Source organism: Moschus berezovskii, chromosome 2, assembly GCF_049115385.1.
Source record: "Moschus berezovskii isolate FMDL1 chromosome 2, NW_MosBer_1.0, whole genome shotgun sequence".
Taxonomy (NCBI): domain Eukaryota; kingdom Metazoa; phylum Chordata; class Mammalia; order Artiodactyla; family Moschidae; genus Moschus; species Moschus berezovskii.
Window position 1 is genome coordinate 25081469 of NC_142461.1, and position 23439 is coordinate 25104907.

The following is a 23439-nucleotide window of genomic DNA, read 5'->3' on the forward strand; positions in this document are numbered from 1 at the left end:
CCAGTTCGATTCCTAAGTTGAGAAGATCCCCCAGAGGAGGGCATGGCAACCCACTCCAGTATTCTTGCCTGGAGAATCCCCATGGACAGAAGAGCCTGGCAGGTTACAGCCCATGGGGTAGCAAAGAGTTGGACATGACTGAGTGACTAAGCACAGCACACAAAAATGAATACTGCCTACTAAGAAACTGGACTCTTTAAGGGTTATCTAATAGTAATTAAAAATACCACTTCTGAACAGACCTTAAGGCCTCATAACATGTCAAGCCTTATAAATTCTATACAGTTGCTCTTGTGCATTTTTACATTCCAGGGCTGATACAGAGACCATACCAACATTACAGAAAGATGAATTCTTACACTATTAAACAACTTCTCTAAATATACAATCTCTTTTTTGAAAAGACACTACAGGAACATCTACTTAAAGAAAAACCGTATCAGCTGGCTCACCAATGATCTTCAAACAACCATCAGGGTCAAATTCCCCAATGTCTCCAGTACAGAGCCACCTCTGTCCATTTTCATCTTCAAAAAAATCAGCTTTTGTTTTCGCTTCATTCTTGTAGTACCCCACTGTCACATTTTGGCCACCAATAAGAATCTCACCCCTGGGATGTGGTTTATCGGTATTAAAGTATCCACCTAATAAACAGAATAATTTAGAGTTAATTGAACAGTTTTTTCCCTCACGCATCAGGTGAATATTTGAAACTGCTAGTTTCCAAATAGGGACATCTGATTTTGATCCAATTAGGGTTTCTCCAAGTAAGGCAGACACTATGAACAAAATTCATCATTAAATCTAGCTACAAATTTTCAGTTGCTTAACCATAAGCACTTCTGCTTTCAAACTACTATTCCGAGAAAACAAATAAACTCAAAAACCCAACACCTAATGTATAAAACAGTTACATATGTACTATGCAGGTCAGTTCCTTTAAAGATTCTATAGAAATGCTTAAATATCACACTAATTAACTGAAAAAAGTGTTAAATTGTGCATTTTGAGAATCAATCTCAGTATAAAGTCAAACTAGCATATATTTTTCTTACAGATAACTTCAGTATGGTTCCAAGTTTATGAAACATTTTCACTAGTTTTGCTAAAAGACAGCTGAAAAGTGACACCCAAGGCTTAGAATCTCTTTGTATAAAAGAAAAGTGCATCCAAACAAACCAGAAATAATATGCACATGTTAATAGGATCAAATATTTTTAAAATCACTAGTATTTCAACGGAATGAGCAAGAGATTTTTATGTAATTATAGTAAAAATTTCCTTCTGATAATTTTGGGTTGAAGCCCTCAGAGAAAAGAAAGAAAAAAGAAAAGAATAGGTAAAAATCTTCCATTTCATAGAATGAATTTTGCGATTTTGTTTCTATAAAATATGATCATTTGCAATTTATGTGCATTATTCATTTAATACATCTTCAAATTTTACCCATAATTCTTACTTGTATTTATGTAATAAAACGAGCAAAAAAACAATTCTTCAAAATCATCTCTGAAACAAGCAAAATAAATTCACTCATAGCTCTAGATAAAAATATTTCTATTTATAGAAGACAAAAGTAAGCACTTATGGGTGATTTTATAGTCTAAAATAAGGAAGAAAATGAAGTACAATTCTAATACTATATAAATTAATGCTCAGTGGTTAAAACAGGTTATTACCTTCCTCCCAGTTCTTTAATTTGATTTCACAGCAAACTAATGGTGCTCCCACTCTGCCAGTATTGTAGTCCCACACTATGACGTAAATGAAAAAAAGTATTTGATTATGGTAGTTAATAAATTGCTTTTTTTTTTTTTAATTACAAAGATTTATCCCAAAGCTTAGGTATCTCCAGAGAACCTTTACAAGCAGAATTAGCACACTGGTGAACCAGGCTGTGTAGCCCACACTGAGGTGTTTTGTTTCTTTAATCTGAAGTGGTTATAAACAAGACACTTTACAGAAGAGTACAGAATCTCCAAGAACCGTGGGTCCACATTTCCAGCACAGCAACAACTATAGCCCCTAACAGACAGGACAGGCCTGCTCCAGTTTTCCCAGATTCCATACCATCACATTTTCTTACACCCACTAAGTAGTTGCTTGGTTCATGACTCTGCCTTCCCTGTTTTTCAGGATGAAAGAGCACAATGGTTTACAGCTATTCCACTTTCTTACTCAACTTAACACAGCTTTGCAGGACAAATAACCTCTCCAGTCTACAAAGTGAGACCTCTGAAGCTCCCCTCAAATCAGCTTATGCTACCATACACTATTTAAACTCATACAGTAAGAGTTCAGAAGCCAGGCTGGAGGTTCAGGCTGTTCACTTTCAAAGATCTGGAGCAAGAATTCACCACTATTATGAATTACTACTGTATTAGATTTCCTTTTCAAGAATCATTCAAACATCAGAAATAAAAGGTTGATATATGATACTTTACAGATTTATTTACAACATAAACCATCACTGCTTAATCGTACAAACAATGGAAACCTTAAAAATCAAAGAAATTAAGGCTCCTTGGGAACTGAACATGCATGTTTTTAAGAATGCTTGTGTATTTTCTGCAAAACAAGACTTACAAGCAGCTTCCAAAAATATGAAAACAATAGAAAGCACAACGGAAAACTGGAAAATATGGAAGTAGTGCAGGATAAACCTGGCATAAGAATGGTACACAATATCACTTAGGGCAAAGAAAGGCTTAGTGTCTACCAATATCTAGAGAAAACAAAAGAGAAGCATAGTTTTTTCTTGAACTGGAGAACAAAGTAACTTTCCTCTATATAAGGGCACATGGGCACTAGAGAGTCACCTGGGAACCACTTGGGTAATGGACCAGTCACCTAAACTCGTCACCATGATAAACTCTGGGAATTAGATTCTCCAGACCGAAATTAGATTCTCTAGTTTCTCACTGAACTTATTTTAACACAGACCACTCACCTCAATAAACATTTCTGAATTTGACCCTTAATAAACCTAAACAACTAAACACGCTAATTTTTCTACATAAAAAGAAATTTAATAACTGATATAAGATCATATATGTATACAATACAGCTAATGCTTGTTACTAAAACTTCTTTTCTAGAATGCTAAATAGTTTTTAATACTACCTATCATAGTTTAACATGAAAAACTCCTCTAGATGAACTAGTGACGTTTAGATATATCTAATACACTCTGAAAACTGATTTCAACAATCACAGTACTTGGGATTTACAAAAATATTTCAACTGATTTTCTATATATTTGCAAAAAACAACCCATACCAAAAGGGCCCAGAGTTGTACCCCAGCCTCTGTTGTTAGACACCACTATGCGGACAACACTAACCTTCTGTAATCGTTCCAGCCCCACAAGATTCAGTGAGTCCATAACCCTGACCAACAGGACAGCAAAAACAGATGTTCATGAATCGCTGTGTGGTTGCAGAAAGTGGAGCACCTCCACACAACAGAAGTCGAACATTTCCACCTAGCAAGCCTCGAACTTTCCGGAAAATAAAGCTAAAAAAAAAAAAATCCAATCACAGAATTTTAAAGCTGAACGGGATTTTCCAAATCATTAGACTAATCTCCCAATTTTGATATATAGGAACACCTCAAAGATAATTTAGGGTTCGGTTCCAGATCATAGCAATAGAGAGACTATCACAATAAAGCAAGTTACTTCAATTTTTGTTATCTTGGTACATATAAAAACTATGTTTATACTATACTATGGTTTATTAAGAATGCAACAGCATTATGTGTAAACAGCAATGCATACCTTAATTAACAAATACTTTATTCCTAGCAAATGCTAACCATCTGATGAGAGGGTCACCACAAACCTTCCATTTGTTTAAAAAGAAAATCACAGTTACCTGTGAAATACAATAAAGCAAAGTGCAACACAATGAGGTATGCCTATGAGATGCTGAGATCAAGTGACTTATCCAAAGCCACAAAGCCAATTTACGAGATTCTCCTGACCCACCATTTAAATATAAATGTCTACCCAACCAAGTTTATTTGACCAAGAAAATGTGATTTCCTCTTAAGAACTGTAAGAAATATTAGAATTCAAAATTGCCAGGTTTAATTTTGTATAGTAACAGAAATCCTTTACTTATGGCCAGAGTAATTAGTTTTACATCATTATATAATACATATTAATGCTGAATAACTTTATTGTATCTTCGTGAAGTTTATTATTAAAAGCAAATTATTTTTTTGCTTTAGCTTATTTCATAAGAAAGGTATACATATCTGTAAATAGCAATTTAGCTCTTTAGAATTTCACTAATTCAAAGTATCTGGTAAATTTAAAAAGGAAACAACTCAAATATCTAATTGAAATGCTTCTGAAAATACACTAAATAAAAAGACTGCTTACTACCTTGATGAAAAGAGGGGAAGGGTTTTGTCTGTATTTCAATAACTATGAAAAAGGCAAAGACCAAAAGGCAACCAATTAAAATATAAGTGTATATATAAATATATCTAATATATATGTGTATATATAAATATATATGTGTGTATATATAGTAATGTTAGTCACTTAGTCATGTCTGATTCTCTGTGACCCCATGAACTGTGGCCCGCCAGGCTCCTCTGTCCATGGGATTCTCCAGGCAAGAATACTGAGGTGGACTGCAATTCCTTTCTGACCCAGGGATCAAACCCAGGTCTCCTGCATTGCGGGAAGATTCTTTACCGTCTGAACTACAGGAAAGTATGTAAATACATATATGTGTGTGTATAAATACATATATGTATGCATATAAACTTATGTGCACATATGAACACATATGTGTGTATAAATACATTTAGTATCATATATAAACATATATATGCATATATAAATATATACAAAATAGGTTTACAAAGCAGTTATGTATCTCACTGGAGAGATAAGTAAAAGACAGGGAAAAATCATAAAGCTTTAAATGTGACACATTTGAAAACTATATTAATATCCCCATAAAAAGTAATTTGAATGTCATACTGTTATTTTCTAATTTCTCAACTACTTTACAGTTAAATATACTTACTCTATTAGTACCATGGGGTGGAATAGGTCACAAAACGCTTAATATTCATTTTATATTCATATCAAAATAAATTTAAAAGCAAAGAGAAACTACTTCTCAACATAATTAAAATCATGTAAGTGACCACCAAAGATATAAACACTATTAGTACAATAAAGTTTTTGGTGATAATTTTTTTCAAATAACATTGAAAGCTTCTTTAACTGCTCATATTCTTATGTGAGATGGAATTTTTAGAGTCCCTTAAGATAATTAATGTGAACAAATGATCAAATTATGAAGGAGAGGGAGAGCCTTTACGCACCTATCACAAAGCGGAGTACTGTGCCCTTTTGAAATCTGTTCCATTTTGTAATTATAGGCCAGAATAAACAGATTGCGTTGAAAACTGCTCATTTCATTAACTTTATTCATGACATTTTTGTAGATTCGATCCATGATTTCCTAAAAATATACAAATGACTTAATACAGTCAATAATGCTCTCGGCTACCTTATTTAAAAGCTTAACATCAGATTACTATTTCCATTAATAGAGACATTTTAAAAGAGACATTCTGTCACTAATAAACTTTTAAAATAGAGCCACACTTTGTTTAAAAATGAGATTTCTGTAAAAGTAATTTTTAATAGATTTTCAGCAGTAGTAAAGAAGGGGGAGATATTAAAAACCTTGGGCAGTAATACGCCATCACTGATTCTTTATACTGCTTTGATTATTTATTTTACTTGTGTGTGTGTGTGCTCAGCTGTGTCCAGCTCTTTGCAACCTCATGGACTGCAACCTGCCAGGCTCCTCTGTCCATGGGACTCTCCAGGCAAGAATACTGGAGTGGGTTGCCATTTCCTTCTCCAGGTTATAGAGCTAAAAACTAAACTCACTAAATAAATGAACATCTATATGAAATGGCTTTTTAAATTCTCATAATTTTATCTTATGAAGATATGAAGTACTACATTCTTTGCTCACAAAAACCATGGGGTTATTTTGATTGCTTGTTTTGATTTTTAATGCTGCACCCAGGAAAAAACTTCCTTGCCTGCACTGTATTTTGCTTGCTACTGCTATTACTATGACATACACTTTACTGACTTGAAATAGCTTCTCTCCACAATTTTATACCATATTTAATATTTATATGAATCAAAATTTAAAGAAAGATATTATTAAGGAAACTACATACCTACTGAAACTCCAAAACTACTGATCATTTATATTTGACTTTGGAAAAACTACAAAATAATGCTCAAATGTCAACATTTGGTGTGCGCAGTAGTTCAGTCGTGTCCGACTCTGCAACCCTTTGGACTGCAGCCTGCCAGGCTCCTCTGTCCATGGGATTCTCCAGGCAAGAATACTGGAGTGGGCTGCCATTTTCCTCTCCAGGGGATCTTTCTAACCCAGGGATAAAACCAGTGTCTCCAGAGTCTCTTGCACTGGCAGGCGGATTCTTTACCCGCTGAGCCATCCGGAACATTCGGTATCCAGTTAAAATTCAAACAAAATCAGAAAGTCTCGTAAAATGTATATTAGAGGCACACAAAATCACTACCACCCCATTTCTGTTGGTCTTATTTCCAGGTTCCTCCCTATGCCTGATACTAAACTAAGATGCATAGTGCTTCTGTGTCAGTCATCCAGTCATGCCCAACTCTTTGCAACCCCATGGACTGCAGCCCACCAGGCTCCTCTATCCATGGGATTTTCCAGGCAAGAATACTGGAGCGGGTTGCCATTTCCTTCTCCAGGGGATCTTCCCAACCCAGGGATGGAATCCAGGTCTCCCACCTGGCAGGCAGACTCTTTACTATCTGAGCCATCACAGTGCTTCTTGGGCAATTCAAAGTAGGCACCAACTTCTCTGTCACTTTTTTCTGGTGTCCAGGCCAGACTCTCCCTAAGGGACTCAGGAGGTGTGATTTGCTTAGGAGGAGATAATCTCCAGCCTTTCCTCCTATCTCCTGCTGGGCTTCAGGTCTCTACTAACAGCAAACAGATATCACAAAACTGATTTGAGCAAGAAGCTCTTTAGGGAAAGGAGTTGATAATATCATATGGAAGCTGAAACTACTACTAATTTGACTGCTTAATAAGCAAGATGAAAAAGATAAAACATGACCGAATAAATACTTCAGAGCTCAAGGTAATACAGGTAACAAATAAGGAGTAAATCCTACATAAACTACCTTGTCAACAATGTCTTTTCCACTAGCAGTTATATTCTGGAGATGCTTTCTTTTTTTAGCACTCAATATTGATTAATGGTCAATTCTTACCGGGACAGCTGCCATCAGTGTTGGTTTCAACATGGATGTATCTCCTTTGCTTCCTTTTTTTATTTTTGAAGACTAGAGAGAGAAAAATAGGTTTACATAAAGTGATCATTATTTTAAAAATTCAACTGAACGCTTAAAAAACATATTACAAAATTCTGTAATTTTAATCTGTGACATTAAGTGAAAGTCACTCAGTCGGGTCTGACTCTTTGCAACCCCATGGACTATACAGTCCATGGAATTCTCCAGGACAGAATAGTGGAGTGGGTAGCCTTTTCCTTCTCCAAGGAATCTTCCTAATCCAGGGATCGAACCCAGGTCTCCCGCATCGCAGGCGGATTCTTTACCAGCTGAGCCACAAAGGAAGCCCATTTTAATCCACTTATATTCTAAATAGACCTTAAAAGGCAAATTCTTTTGAAATGATTAACTGTTATCCTTATAGTATACTGTCATACTTGATGAAAATTGTGTTAAAAGATAATTATGGTTTCTTAGTATCTCAAATCACAGAAATTCCTTTACCTGATCTGATAAAGTCTGTGGTGAAGAGTAGCCGATGCGGCATCCGTGGGAGAGGCAGACAAGCTCAGCACTTAATTCTAAGACGTGGGCCAGAGGCAAATATCCAATGTAAACATCTTTCTCCCTAGAAGAAAAGGAAGATGCAAGAACCAATATTCAGGGGCTGCTTCTGTGAAAAGTGACTCCAGTGGAAGCAAGCTTTAAAAGGCAATGGAAGGACCCTCTGGGCTCCATGTGTGTGTACGACAGACCCTGGGGGTGTCAGGGGAAAAGAACTGCAATACAGCTCCATCTGAAGCTGAGGAGGCAGACACACAGGGAAGTGGCTCCGTTTCCAGTCCTCCTGGAAGGTGCTCCCTAACTGAGCGCTGCACAAGCAAAGCTCTAGAGCAGAAGAGATCAGGACTCAGAGTGGGTAAAAACATGAGGGATTCTGAGGCACAGAAGAAATCCCCCCAGGAGGGGTTTGACAACTAATGGGAGATCAAAAAGGGCAGTTCAAAGAGAATCCACAACTGCCTGCCAGGGATCTCAAGAAGAGATCCTTGTTCCAAAAGTTAAATTATACAGTATATAATGAAATGTACATGTATACATGTGCATATTATTTCAAGAACTGCTCCCACTCTCAAAATACGAAGGGCAACTTCCTAGAAGGAACTAGTTGCTCTTAATTTTTTTCCTGAAAGTTATGCATACATAAGAGATTTCTATCTGCATCCCCAAATTCAATTCCACAGTAACATGTATGCATTTATAATTGCTACACTTAAAGGCAACAAAAATATCCAACCACTGTACAAGATCAGTCATCACAATACTGATTCCATCTCTGGGAATGTTATCCTCACTTCCCTAAAACTCCCTCCCATCTGACTTCCTTACTGATCTCTTTCCCATTCCAGGAGACCCACTTTCCCCTTGCTACTGCTCGACTGTGTCTTAAAAGGAAAAATCAGAGACTGAATACAGAAGCTCAATAAATACCTAGCGGATATATTATTTGTTCACTTGAATTATAATATTGAGGTATAAAAATGACTATGACGGCAACAATACAAACTGATTAAAATATTTAAGACATTTAAATCAGGTCAAGTTTGCACTTTTAAAGTAAAAAGTAAATATTAACAATGATACCTCTTAAACCCCACAACTATAATTATTTTGTAATTTTAATGTCTTTTTTGAAGAAATGCCTAACTGTAAACAGACTCTGAAGGACTAGTTTGATCATATACTAAGAAATGACATTAATGTAAATAATTAATGTAAATAATAACATACCCGAGTTCTGGAATCCTTTCCGCCATCCCAGTTATACCAGCAATAATGTTACTATGAGAGATCATGACCCCCTTTGGAATTCCTGTGGATCCACTTGTGTACATGATTACTGCAATATCTGAGGGCGCTGGTTTGCTAAGGGGTTTGTTTTCTGTATTAGAGAAGACACATACTCCTGAGAAATTTAGCTATATCACCAATTTTTTCATAATCATTTGTTAACTCAACAACTATTAATTATACTTCACAAACGTCGATAAAATAGATCAAGTCCCTGCACATGAGACATAGTCTACTTGGACAGATGCACACAAATCTATAATTTATAAGAGCTATGAAGAAAAATAAAGCAAGAACAAGTGAGAAAATGGTAGGAAAAGTGTCAGGAAACGAAGGTGAAGTAACTGCCAGGACCCCATCGTGCAGAGTCTCCAAGGTCAGGCCCACAACTCTGGATTTCACACTGCGTGGAAAGCAACACCATTTTGAACAGGGGTTTGTTTGCAACAAGGATCATGTTAGCCACTGTGTGGCTACCTAACTTAAAAAGGAAACAACAGAGGCAGAGAGACAAAAGGCTATGCCAGTTACTTGCCTAAGAAATAAGGGTGGTTAGACTAGGGTACCTAGGCATTTGCTAAAACTGTTCTCTACTTCACAGTGTGAAGCTAACATGGCTACACTCAGAATTCTCCCCGCTTTGGCACAAGCCCAGGAACAGCAGCCAACATCCAAGACAGGTGACACAGTAGAAAGACAAAGAGAAGTAGGTCATGGACAGCACCACTCCTCTGCCTGAATTAATCTTGGAACTACCCTAATCATGGTCTTCTTCAGTAAATGGGGAAAACATTTTAAACTTGTTCCCAAGTGCACCCTTGCTCTAGTACCTGTCAAGATATATTTCTTGACAACTGTTATTACTCAAGTTCTTGCTTCCTAACCTGCCATTCACTCCTTTGTCCCATGGTACCTTCTCCACTGCCACCACTTTCTAGAAACTGCTCTCTGAAGCGACTCTGGCTAAGAAGTCCAATGGTGCTTTTGCAGTCCCTGTGTCACTGGGCTCCTCCAGTGTACCTGGTCCTACAAAAGACTCCCACCTTCTGAGAGGCTCCTTCCACTCAGCCCCCATGAACCACACACAACCCATCTTCTTCCTTCTTCGCCTGCCAATTCGTGGTGGCCTTTGAAGGTACCTTTCTCTATGGGTGTCACCTACTCCCTTGGCTTTAATTAAAACCTGTTCTCAGCTTCTAAATCTTTTAACTCAAAACTTAACTCCAGCATACTAGACTTGTACACGTCACTGACCACTACAAAGCTGTACGTGAATGTCCCACGTGCAGATCATGGCATCTGGTCCCATCACTTCATGGGAAATAGATGGGGAAACAGTGGAAACAGTGTCAGACTTTATTTTTCTGGGCTCCAAAATCACTGCAGATGCTGATTGCAGCCATGAAATTAAAAGACGCTTACTCCTTGGAAGGAAAGTTATGACCAACCTAGACAGCATATTAAAAAGCAGAGACATTACTTTGCCAACCAAGGTCCGTCTAGTCAAGGCTATGGTTTTTCCCGTGGTCATGTATGGATGTGAGAGTTGGACTGTGAAGAAAGCTGATCGCCGAAGAATTGATGCTTTTGAACTGTGGTGTTGGAGAAGACTCTTGAGAGTCTCTTGGACTGCAAGGAGATCCAACCAGTCCTTCCAAAAGGAGACCAGTCCTGGGTGTTCATTGGAAGGACTGATGCTAAAGCTGAAACTCCAATACTTTGGCCACCTCATGCGACGAGTTGACTCACTGGAAAAGACTGATGCTGGGAGGATTGGGGGCAGGAGGAGAAGGGGACGACAGAGAATGAAATGGCTGGATGGCATCACCGACTCGATGGACATGAGTTTGAGTGAACTCCGGGAGTTGGTGATGGACAGGGAGCCCTGGTGTGCTGTGATTCATGGGGTCGCAAAGAGTCGGTCACGACTGAGTGACTGAACTGAACTGAAGATCAGAGCTTAAAGATGCTTACTCCTTGGAAGGAAAGTTATGACCAACCTAGACAGCTTATTAAAAAGCAGAGACATTACTTTGCCAACCAAGGTCTGCCTGGTCAAGGCTATGGTTTTTCCAGTGGTCATGTATGGATGTGGAGTTGGACTGTGAAGAAAGCTGATCGCCGAAGAATTGATGCTTCTGAACTGTGGTGCTGGAGAAGACTCTTGAGAGTCCCTTATACTGCAAGGAGATCCAACCAGTCCATTCTAAAGGAGATCAATCCTGGGTGTTCATTGGAAGGACTGATGCTGGGGCTGAAACTGCAATACTTTGGCCACCTCATGCGACGAGTTGACTCACTGGAAAAGACTCTGATGCTAGGAAAGGTTGGGGGCGGGAGGAGAAGGGGACGACAGAGAATGAGATGGCCGGATGGCATCACCGACTCAATGTACATGAGTTTGAGTGAACTCCGAGAGTTGGTGATGGACAGGGAGGCCTGGCGTGCTATGATTCATGGGGTCGCAAAGAGTCAGACACGACTGAGCGACTGAACTGAACTGAACGTGCACCTAAATTCAACATGTACAAAATTAACCTCAGCATAACCCTGTTTCCAAGCTGAATGTAGTATAGTCCCACCATTCTAACAGCTTTTGTGAAATCCTACAAGTTTAATGACATTATTTCTAAAACTAACTTTAAACCATTTAAAAAGGAGACAGGAAAACTGTATCATGTAAAAAAGTATTTAAAATTAATTTCAAATAAATACTACTTTTAGAACATTCATAAATTAATGTTTGCATTTTTCCTTAATTTTTTTTTAAAGGGTAGATGATGGTATACTTAGGGTGACCTTTCTTCCCAAAGTGATGATCTAGAAAACCAGTTTATCACTTGATCTAACGTTAGAATCAGACACCTGGATCACGTCTAGAGAACACAGTCACTGCAGAAGATACACAAGGAAGCAAGCAGCCGCCACATACCCGTGCTGGCCTTGGCCCCCAGAGCCTGCACGGCCGCCATGGTGTGCACGATGACGCCCTTGGGGAACTCAGACCAGGTCGGCGGCTTTCCATCTACAGTGATGATGTGCCGCAGGCGAGGGACCAGAGAAACGATGTCCTGGAAAAACACAAGGATTCACTGCATTTTTCTCTGAACATGAGTAAACATGTGTGCATGCTCAGTTGTGTCCGACTCTGCAACCCCATGGACTACAGCCCACCAGGCTCCTCTGTCCATGGGATTACCCTAGCAAGAATACTAGAGTAGCTTGTCATTTCTTATTCCTGGGGATCTTCCCAATTCAGGGATTGAACCCGCATCGCCACCTGGGAAGCATATTCTTCATTACTCTATATTAAGAAGCTTGGCAAATAATCCAGGGCGCAAGAAAAGTAGTTTACCATGTTTCAAATTGTTAATCTCTTGCCCCAAAAAAGCAAGGGTGGAGTGTACTGGCATGAGTACCCCTTTTTTCAGATGGACAACTATTGGTTTGAAATATATGTTACTGTTTTATAACATTAGATTTACTGTGTATACCTGTTCTTTGGTATAATTTTAATCAATAAAGTTAATTCCTTGCAAAAATGGGCATATAAACACATACTGCCTGAACTACAGGGTAGCCAAATGTTCCCCATGCTTTAAGAAGAAATAAAGATACAGGGAGAGAGGAGGGGAATGCTCTCATAAGCTTGTTTTAAAAAAATAAAAAAGGTCAGATATTATTGTTTTCATAGAGAGTTCAGAGACTAAAATTCCTTTCTCCCATAGTTTCATAAAGTCATTAACTTCCCTTTAAAAAGTCCTGAAACTTGTACTTAATGCTTCAGAAGTGAATTATAGTTTAAAATAACCCTTAAAATTAAAAATTTATTGAAAACAGACTTAAAAATAGATGAGCACAAGGTAGAAACGCTGTAACCCCTTCACCTTCCATACGGACATATTAACAATTAATTTGGAGCTCTATGTGCAACTTAAACACAAATATATATGAAATCTTTTTCTTTTCTAAAGGAGACTAAATTATGATATTCTCCAACATTTATAGAGATATTAAAGATTTTAAAGATCATAAAAGAACTAAGTTCAATAATGAACTCATGACACTGAAAATTCTAAAGGATGGGACAGTTATTAGAAAACTAGTGCTCACCTTCAACTTTGTCTGCAAGAGTTCTTTACTAGTAATGATGCTGGCCACCTCGGTCTCATTTAGTCCATGAACAATCGCTGGGCCCCCCAGAGTAGCATACAGCGTAACGACTGCAGGGAAGAGAAAGGGCAAGTCAAACGCTTGGTCGTTTCACACAAGTACGAGGCGCAGGTAAATAAGGCCCCTGACCACTGACGGAGCATCTGAACCCTAAAGTGTTAGGTCCATAGTTTGTGACCTAACTGTGCTGTGTTATTCTAAATTATTTTAATATATTAACGTGACGCCTACTCACTCTTCTGTAATTCCCCCACAAAATTTCAACATTTTAAAATGTTTTTGCTTTCTTTCACCTACAGATGCTACTCTGAAACTGTGATGTTGAAAGGAATTATATTTGACTTCCAAAATGTCAAAGGCATAGATGTTAACTATTTGATACTAAAATATAAAAAATATACCAATAAAATAACACACTGAATGTCATATTTAAGATATTATTTCTTTAAAAAATAGCACTAATGAGTGGTAATACTACTTATTCTAAAGTAGAAAAATTTTAAGAAAAACAGTCTTAGAATGTCAAAATTAAATAATAATGAGGAGGAGGACTTTTATATGCTTTCCACCTAACTCAAAAAAGTTAAATAAAATCACTTTAAGAGATAACTAAAGCTTCTTAAAAGAAACACATTGTAAACCCAAACCTGTGAAAACAAAAAGGTATGCCAGTTTAAAAACAAAATACAGTAGAGGCATTCACAACAAGAAATTTGATGATAAAAATTATCTTTTCCATTTCATCTCAAGTATAAAACAATGTCCACGTTTAATACCACAATTGACACCATAACCTCTGAACGAAACTTCTCAGAATACCTCACAGGCATCACAACTTCCACAAGTCGTGTTATAGTTACACAACATAAAAATTCTCTATCGTTTAACTAGCAGCTAGGTTTGAGTATTGGAAGTGCTTTAGAGGCCAGCTGTCAACTGTAGAAATGGCCTAACAAGACGACACTAACTTTAAAGGACAATGACCCACAGGTGTAGATTTAGTTCCCCAGACCCAGAAATCCCCTCAGAAGATGTTCAAGTCCTCTGACTACATGGGTAACTAATTCCACAACTGGTTCCTTTTCCAAAACAGACCAGTATGTCTTAAGTTGTAACAAAGGTGAAAATTAACATCAGAATTTTATCTCGGGAGGAAATACTTATCATAAATAGTAAGCATCATCTCTCCCACAACACTAGGTCCATGCTTCGAGAAGGTAAGGAAGCCCACGTACGCTGAAAATTATACATGAAGCAGGCCTGTGCAGCGACCATCCACTCAGCCCTGGTTTCACAGAAGATGGCGATGTTGGTCTTGGGCTTCTGACCCAGCATCTGTAAGCCATTTCCAAAATTAAAGGCTCTCACAAAGACATCTTCGTAGGAAAGCCAATTATAGCTTCCAAGAATAACCTGATAAAACAAACAAAAAAACACAAAGAGCTTTCAATCATCAAAATATTAATCTCCAGAAGGATGCCAGGATGTGTTCCAAATTTCAACAGAAAATTATGTTTGTATATAAACGATTATGTTTTAACAAAAAGCTAGAAAGCAAGTTTCAAGGGAAAACTCTATTTTGAAAATTAGCTACTTTGTGGTATCTTCTATGACAACTCAAATCTTCTGCTAAGTTTTTATCATTTGGGCAATTGTTTTTCTTTTAAAAATAAATTCTACTACTTAAGAATTATTGGATTTCAATATCAGATAGTACAATATGATTCACATATTGTGAATCAGACCCAAGCTAACAGAAATGTTTACGGCCATTCAATTTGAACTGCTGTAACTAATACTGGATACACAAAGTATTGATAGACAAGTCTCCATTGGTATAGCCAGGTGGGGTGTATCTATACTAGTCACCAAAGTCCCTCTGTAGAATACTCACTGGCTCGGCAGGGCTTTCAACATTTCATTTGTGCAGGTGAATCAAGTCTTACCTTAGTAGCAATCCCCTCTCAAGTGTCTTTAGGAATTTTCTCCAACTTAGATCAAACCATAAATCCCTAATTTTACACAGATTAGACAGAAAGCTACTCTTGCTACAAAAATATATGGACAGTTCCCAAACACGCCTGTGTCATTAACATATGTCTCACACACCTGAAAACCATCTAACCATATTCATTTTCAAAAATGCATTTCGATAATAGAAATAAGCAGGTTGGATGAAGATAAAAATGGAAAAACAGTTAAATACTGCCCTCTAGTGTCCAATTCCAAGTTGGACTTGAGAAATAAATTCTTGATGGATAAGGGGCTTCCCTTATGGCTCAGCTGGTAAAGAATTCACCTGCAATGCGGCAGACCTGGGTTTGATCCCTGGGTTGGGAAGATTCCCTGGAGAAGGGAAAGGCTAACCACCCGAGTATTCTGGCCTGGAGAATAGTCCATGTCAGAAAAACATCTACTTCTGCTTTATTGACTATGCCAAAGCCTTTGACTGTGTAGATCACAATAAACTGTGGAAAATTCTGAAAGAGATGGCAATATGAGACCACCTGACATGCCTCCTGAGAAATCTGTACACAGGTCAAGAAACAACAGTTAAAACTGGACATATAACAGACTGGTTCCAAATTGGGAAAGGAGTACGTCAAGGCTGTATATTGTCACCCTACTTATTTAACTCATATTCACAGCACATCATGAAAATGCTGGACTGGATGAAGCACAAGTGGGAATCAAGATTGCCGGGAGAAATATCAATAACCTCAGATATGCAGATGACACCACCCTTATGGCCAAAAGTGAAGAAGAACTAAAGAGCCTCTAGATGAAAGAGAGTGAAAAAATTGGCTTAAAATTCAACATTCAGAAAAAACAAAGATCAAGGCATCTGGTCCCATCACTTCATGGGAAATAGATGGGGAAACAATGGAAACAGTGACAGACAATTTTTGGGGGCTCCAAAATCACTGCAGATGGTGAGTGCAGCCATGAAATTAAAAGATGCTTGCTCCTTGGAAGAAAAGCTATGACCAACCTAGACAGCTTATTAAAAAGCAGACACATTACTTTATCAACAAAGGTCCATCTAGTCAAAGCTATAGTTTTTCCAGTGGTCATGTATGGATGTGAGAGTTGGACTATAAAGAAAGCTATGCGCCAAAGAATTGATGCTTTTGAACTGTGGTGTTGGAGAAGACTCTTGAGAGCCCCTTGGACTGCAAGGAGATCCAACCAGCTCATCCGAAAGGAAATCAGTCCTGAATGTTCATTGGAAGGACTGATGCTGAAGCTGAAACTCCAGTACTTTGGCCATCTGATGCGAAGAACTGACTCACTGGAAAAGACCCGCATGCTGAGAAAGATCAAGGGCAGAAGGAGAAGGGGACGACAGAGGATGAGATGGTTAGATGGCGTCACTGATGCGATGGACCTGAGTTTGAGTAGGCTCTGGCAGTTAGTGATGGACAGGGAAGACTGGCATGCTGCAGTCCATGGGGTCGTAAAAAGTCAGACACAACTGAGCAACTGAATTGAACTTGATGGTTAAGGCAACTGAAATTAAGATACTTGTTTAACTTCAGTAGTCCCAAACTCTCACTACACCCTCCCCCCAAGAAATGTTCAACACAAGGAGCTCCAATGACTTCAAAAGGAGCTCTGTGGGGGTGAGAAAGCAGATGAGACTTTGGCCAAAACGTGTAGGAACTGGATTACAATTTTTAAGAATTTCACACTCCAAAGATAAGCCTATGAGCTATCTCCTAGATTCTAGAATCTAAATGAGTTTCAGAGAATATATGTGCTCTGAAAAAGCACTAGATATATAATCCAAATATATAAACTCAAAAGATGCTGCAAAGAAATCAAGCTAAGAGTTTAATTCAAGTGTAAGGGAATTCTGAATTTAATTCTTTAAACCACTGAATTTTCTAGGAGTGATCTTTCCCATTAAGATTATATTTAAGGGACTCTCCCTGCACCGTAATTTTATCTTATTTCTTTAGAAAAAGCTTCTGATCCCAACTTGGTACCTATGGTTAGTCCAACCTGGAGATTAAATTATTCTATTCCCTGACTATACCGTTGAGCACTGCTGAAGAATACCAAACTTTTAAATCCAGGATCACAGATCTCACCATCTAGCAATCCTCGTGTGCTTCTCTGGCATATTCATTTTCTCACCCTATCTGAAACCTCTCTACTCAAATGTCCTCCACTCTTTCTCTCTCCCTTCTCCATTTCCACCTGATGACACTATCTCACACTCCACTGAGAAATTAGAAATTAAACAGAAACCTCCTTGCTTTCCTACCACCAAGTTCAATACTGTACATGTACACACACAGTCTGCAGTCCCCAGGGTATGACTGTGGCTGAAGTGTCCCTGAAGGAAATTCAACTCACCAGGACTTTGAAGAGCTTCCTAAATTGCCATCTTTAGTCCTGACCCATACTTGGATATCCAACCTACTTTTTCACTTGATTATTCAACTAAGGATGACTTTAACTGATACTCCCCTCAAAACAGTCACTTACTCCATCTTACCCTGTCATCCTAGCCCATCTCTCCTGAACTAATGAATGCTGACTGGCCAACTTCCACTCTTAATCCTCTTTAGCCCCTTCTCCCTACAGTAGTGAGTTTTTAAAAACATAATTCCACGTACTGCCCTGCAAGTGTTCTGCCTTTCCAGTAGGAATGGAATCAGAACACCACACTCTGCCTTACAAAGTCCTAAGGGCCCTAGACTTTGGCAGGGTCTCTGGGCCCGTCTCAAACCCTCTGTCCTGACTCACTGCCTATAAATACAACTTTGTCCTTTCTGTCCTTCAAACATGCAGCACGGGAACCAGGATGAGGCTAGACAGGTGCTTAGGACACACAATTTAAGGAGGTACTCAGCCTCCGAGTGAGTGCCATTATGAACTCTGCACCCTCATGCTTCACCCAGCTGGGTTATTTCCTACTTCAGAGCCACTGCACCATCCTGTCCCACTGCAGAGAGGGTTCCTACCAGATCTTCACAAAGCTAGCTCCTGTGTCCTTCAGGCCTCCACTAGGCCATCACTGACTCGGAGAGGCTACCCCTGATCTCCAATCAGCTTTATTTCTTTACAATTAAATCTTTTACCTTCTTACTTATCTTCTCTCTTCCTCCCATACAAACGTAGGATCCAGAGAAGAGTAACCTGTGTGTCTTGCTCAGTAGTGTCTTCTAGGGCCTAGGCCACTATTAGCACGTAGCGGGCACCCAGCAATTATTTGCTAAATGTGTGGAAAGAACTGGTGCAAACAACTTCAGTTCACTCTGGGCCTCGGAGTCTTCCACCTCTCCTCCAGAAGACTCATTTTCTAAAAGATTTCTTTTTTAAAAAGTCTATATGCACCTGATCACTTAACTTCCATGGGCTTCTTTTGGTCTGATCACCCTTCAATCGCATACATCCTGTGCTCCCACCTCTTATATATTCTTTTCTTTGACCCACGAGACATAACCATGTCTGACTGTCCTGACTGAGTCAGGAAAATACACAACTAGTGTACCACGGAGTCTGAGCAGTTTCCTCATCTGTAAACCTACTCGGGGGCTAAAGTATCCCTCCAGTCACTTTGCTCTCTCACATCTGATTGGCTGTATTCTTACTCTGTGACAGGTGTGACTTACACACATGTAAACATCAGTGCTATCACTCAGACTGTCGCTGCCAGGGCCACAGGAACTCAAGAATTCACTTTTGTTCAGGAACCTATGAAATGAGATGCCTGGATTATGCTGATGAGGAAGGCCTCTTATCTCAAAAGAGGATTCTAAAAATAAAATGGAGATAAGATACAGAACATGCTATAAAACAAAATGACACAATGCTTAATCAGGCAGGGCCCTAGAGAATGAGACAGTCTATAAAAATTAAGAGTTTAACCTCTATCAGCACTAGAACTTTTACTTTAACCATGCAGAACAGAGGTATTTCAAAAGTATACACTTCCCTACCTTCGACAAAGTATACCTGGCTTCATTTTACATTTCTCTCTGCAAATGAGCATCATTCTAAAGAAATTATTGTGAGGGAGCCAGCCAGAGTGAAAATATTCAGTAGATCTGGACAGTTGGTGATAACCATGATGATAAGAAGGCAGCTAACCTCAACTAGTGTTTACTATGTCGTAGGCATACTGCAAGTAACACTCACAGGAATTCTAAGACAGTTACTATTATTATCCCTATTTTACAGATGGGACTATAGAGGCATTGAGGGAGTAAACGTAATTTGCTCAAATCCCACAGCTACTAAGTGACAGACCAGAATACAAACCCAGGCAGACTCACTCCAGAATCTAAGCACTAAACCACACACTCCAACTGCACTAAAAAAGGAGTTGGGGTGTTTCTGGGCAGGTGAGTAAGATGGCCTGACTACCAAGTGTAAAAGGTCTGTGTTTGAATGGACTGTATTAATAGCAGAGGCAAGAGTGGAAGCAGAACACTTGCCTAAAAGAAAGGAGGGGGCAGGGGGAGTGGAAAGAGCAGTAAGGAGGGAAATAAAAACATAATCAGACTCCTGGTTTTCACCTTGAGCCACCTGGTACACAGTAGAGCCTTTAATAAACGGGAAAGACAGAGTGAGGAGCTAGTGTGGAAAGGAAAACCAAGAGTTCTGCCTGGGGAGAGGATTAATATAATAACCAACCACAAATGCTGACTAAGATCAGCCATTATTTTTTATATAAACCAAGCGTGTAAATATCCTAATAAGTCAAAAGTAAAAGTCATAAATGTGCAAACAGGATAAAAATGTGACTCAAGAATGAAATAACCCAAAAGCAGGCATTAAGAGGGAAAAAAGGCTAAGTCAACTCCTAAGAACAGAAATGAGTATTTCTAGTATCTTTTTTGATCAATTCAGAAGGAGTAACACAGTGAAACTTCTCTTTCTAAGCACCATGACTGCATAATTCCTTCTGTTTTCTTCTAAGGTATGTAAAACATATAGGAAAAAAATGTAAAGTGTCTCTGGTAGTTAGATCACTAAATGTTTAAGCTGGTTTCATGTTTTCTGTGTCACTGCAAAAAAAAAAAAAACTTTTTTTATTCTTTGCAACTCTGGTCTATTACAAGTTCATGTATTTCAAAACTTTTCCAGGAAATGATCACTTCAGAGTTAATTAATTTCAAAAAACATCAGTACAAGCACTTGCTTTAGGAAGTCTGAAATCAGGAGCTTCCAACACTGGTTCCACATGCTTCACTAGGCTGCTGCTGCTGCTAAGTCACTTCAGTCGTGTCCGACTCTGTGTGACCCTATAGATGGAAGCCCACCAGGCTCCCCCTTCCCTGGGATTCTCCAGGCAAGAACACTGGAGTGGGTTGCCATTTCCTTCTCCAATGTGTGAAAGTTAAAAGTGAAAGTGAAGTCGCTCAGTCGTGTCCGACCCTTAGCGACCCCACGGACTGCAGCCTACCAGGCTCCTCCATCCATGGGAGTTTCCAGGCAAGAGTACTGGAGTGGCTTGCCACTGCCTTCTCCTCACTAGGCTGTTACTGTTACTGTTAAGTTGCTTCAGTCGTGTCCGACTCTGCACAATCCCATGGACTGCAGCCCACCAGGCTCCCCCGTCCCTGGGATTCTCCAGGCAAGAACACTGGAGTGGATTGCCATTTCCTTCTCCACTAGGCTACAGTTTTATAAAACCATATGAGACTCAGGATGACAACACAAAAGTACTGGACAAGCTTGCTGGACCTCAAGAACACAGCAGCCTCTGCTTCTCTGCCTTCTGTTCTTCTATTCATCCCCCTAGAGACCTTTCCTGGTGAAGCTGACAGTATCAGCTTGCCCACACTAGTGTCATATGCCCACACTATCCTGGGTGTAACTATAGCAGAATCACCACCACCACCTTTTCTTCCACTTACCTTCCCTTGGGAGCTCAAAACAAACTGGTAAGATAAAATAGAAACAAAGCTTCAGAGTTCATAGATTTGAAATAAAGGTTTCAGTATCTTTGTTTCAACCATGCCAGATACATTCTAGGGTTAATCCCCAAAGCTCAGTCTCCCAAAACAGGGAGACAACTTTTGGATATTGCTCATCATTAGCTTTCTTTTCCAACATAAGATTATCTTCATATATGGAAACTATTACATGATAATACACTTCAGCAAAAATATTTCCCACTCTCAGTAAGAACTCTGAGCAAAGGCCACACTGCCTAAGCAACTCCACTCTTCCACTGAAGGGAAGGCTGTGAAAGGTCCCCTTTCCACTTCATTCATAGCCAGCTCTGCTACAGCTGCAAGACAATGGCTGTTAAATAAGAAACCAAGGGGTGGGAGTGGGGGAGCCTCGTTTAAGACAGAGTGGGGATACCCCTGTCCAGCATGCAGAGCAAGCCCACAGTTGCAATGCAGACCAAGAGAAACTGAAGTCTCGGCTAACCCGCGGTATAGCACACCTTCTTGAGAAAGGCTAAGAAAAAATATTTGCTTAATTTATGACACACAAAACTTACTTTCCCAATGAGTCTAATTTCAAATAAAAAGAAATATTATGTATTTTTTATATCAGAGCTTATATAAAGGCTTTTGGAAAAAGTCTGATGAATCCCATGCAAATTTAATGGCAAGTGTCAGTGTTAGGCAGACCCTCTGACAGTGATGTAGTGAAGACAGAAAAGACTGTTAACTGAAAATAGTGTTTCTTGACTTCTAACTCTTCTACTGGAGTTCAAATATTTCTCTGTTGAATAAACAATGAATACAAACACACCAGGGTCAAGGAGAAAGGAAAAGAACCACATAGCACTCACATACATACAAACACACATACAAAAACACACACAGGGCGTAAACACTTTGCCTGTGACCACTGGGTTATCTGTCCACATTTAAGGAACAACTACGATAGCGCCAGGATTTTATTTTGTCCTAATTATACAGATACTTGAATTAAGAATTTCATATTCACCATATTTTTCTCCTTTTCAAATACTTGGGAACTAGTTTGCTGCTGTGAGTACTTAATGACTGAAAGATAGTGCTAACTCCATAAAACGCATGTGGTGTGTGGGGAGACTGGAGAAAAATAAAGCTTTCTGCTAAAATAGGATTTCTGCGATATATGTTACAAAAAAGAGAACCCTATCTTTGAATTCAAATAGCAGTTCAGTTCAGTCGCTCAATCCTGTCCGACTCTTTGCGACCCCATGAATCACAGCACGCCAGGCTTCCCTGTCCATCACCAACTCCCGGAGTTCACTCAAACTCATGACCATTGAGTCGGTGATGCCATCCAGCCATCTCATTCTCTGTCGTCCCCTTCTCCTCCTGCCCCCAATCCCTCCCAGCATCAGAGTCTTTTCCAGTGAGTCAGCTCTTCTCATGAGGTGGGCAAAGTATTGGAGTTTCAGCCTCAGCATCAGTCCTTCCAATGAACACCCAGGATTGACCTCCTCTAGAATGGACTGGTTGGATCTCCTTGCAGTCCAAGGGACTCTCAAGAGTCTTCTCTAACACCACAGTTCAAAAGCATCAATTCTTCGGCCATCAGCTTTCTTCACAGTCCAACTCTCACATCCATACATGACCACGGGAAAAACCATAGCCTTGACTAGACAGACCTTTGTTGGCAAAGTAATGTTTCTGCTTTTTAATATGCTATCTAGGTTGGACATAACTTTCCTTCCAAGGAATAAGCATCTTTTAATTTCATGGCTGCAATCAAGCAGTAGGAGTTGTCAAAGGACAAAACTGAATGTTTTAGATACAAAAAAGCACAGAAAGGAAGGCAGAGTGAAAAACTTTAGCACTTAAAAAGTGTTTTCATTACCTTTTATAACTACCAGATCTCTCAAAGACAGAATCAAGGATGGTATGTATAACCATAAAAAGCAGTGACTAAATATGACAAAAATCAGATGCCACTATAATAAAGTATTTTGCAAATTATAATCTATAGGCTGCTGTTGCTGCTGCTAAGTCACTTCAGTCTAGAGACAACTAATCAGACGTGTTTAACTATGACTTCAATTTCTGAAAATGTGCCATTAACTAACCACAGATAGATTTTAATTTAGCACACCCTCCCCCCAAAAAAATCATTTAAGTGAGGCAAAA

At 39.1% G+C, this 23439-nt stretch overlaps 1 protein-coding gene across 1 annotated transcript in view; it reads right to left on the reverse strand.

Moving 5' to 3' along the window:
* The window catches only part of ACSL3 (acyl-CoA synthetase long chain family member 3), a 73706-nt gene that overhangs the window by 9182 nt on the left and 41085 nt on the right, over positions 1 to 23439 (reverse strand). Inside the window, exons 3-12 of the mRNA XM_055397471.2 lie at positions 14602 to 14779; positions 13307 to 13416; positions 12126 to 12264; positions 9134 to 9284; positions 7847 to 7970; positions 7322 to 7393; positions 5350 to 5489; positions 3344 to 3516; positions 1680 to 1754; positions 453 to 644 (exon numbers count right to left, since the gene is read on the reverse strand). Of these exons, the coding sequence (XP_055253446.1) occupies positions 453 to 644; positions 1680 to 1754; positions 3344 to 3516; positions 5350 to 5489; positions 7322 to 7393; positions 7847 to 7970; positions 9134 to 9284; positions 12126 to 12264; positions 13307 to 13416; positions 14602 to 14779 (1354 nt within the window). The remainder of the gene's footprint in view (positions 1 to 452; positions 645 to 1679; positions 1755 to 3343; positions 3517 to 5349; positions 5490 to 7321; positions 7394 to 7846; positions 7971 to 9133; positions 9285 to 12125; positions 12265 to 13306; positions 13417 to 14601; positions 14780 to 23439) is intronic.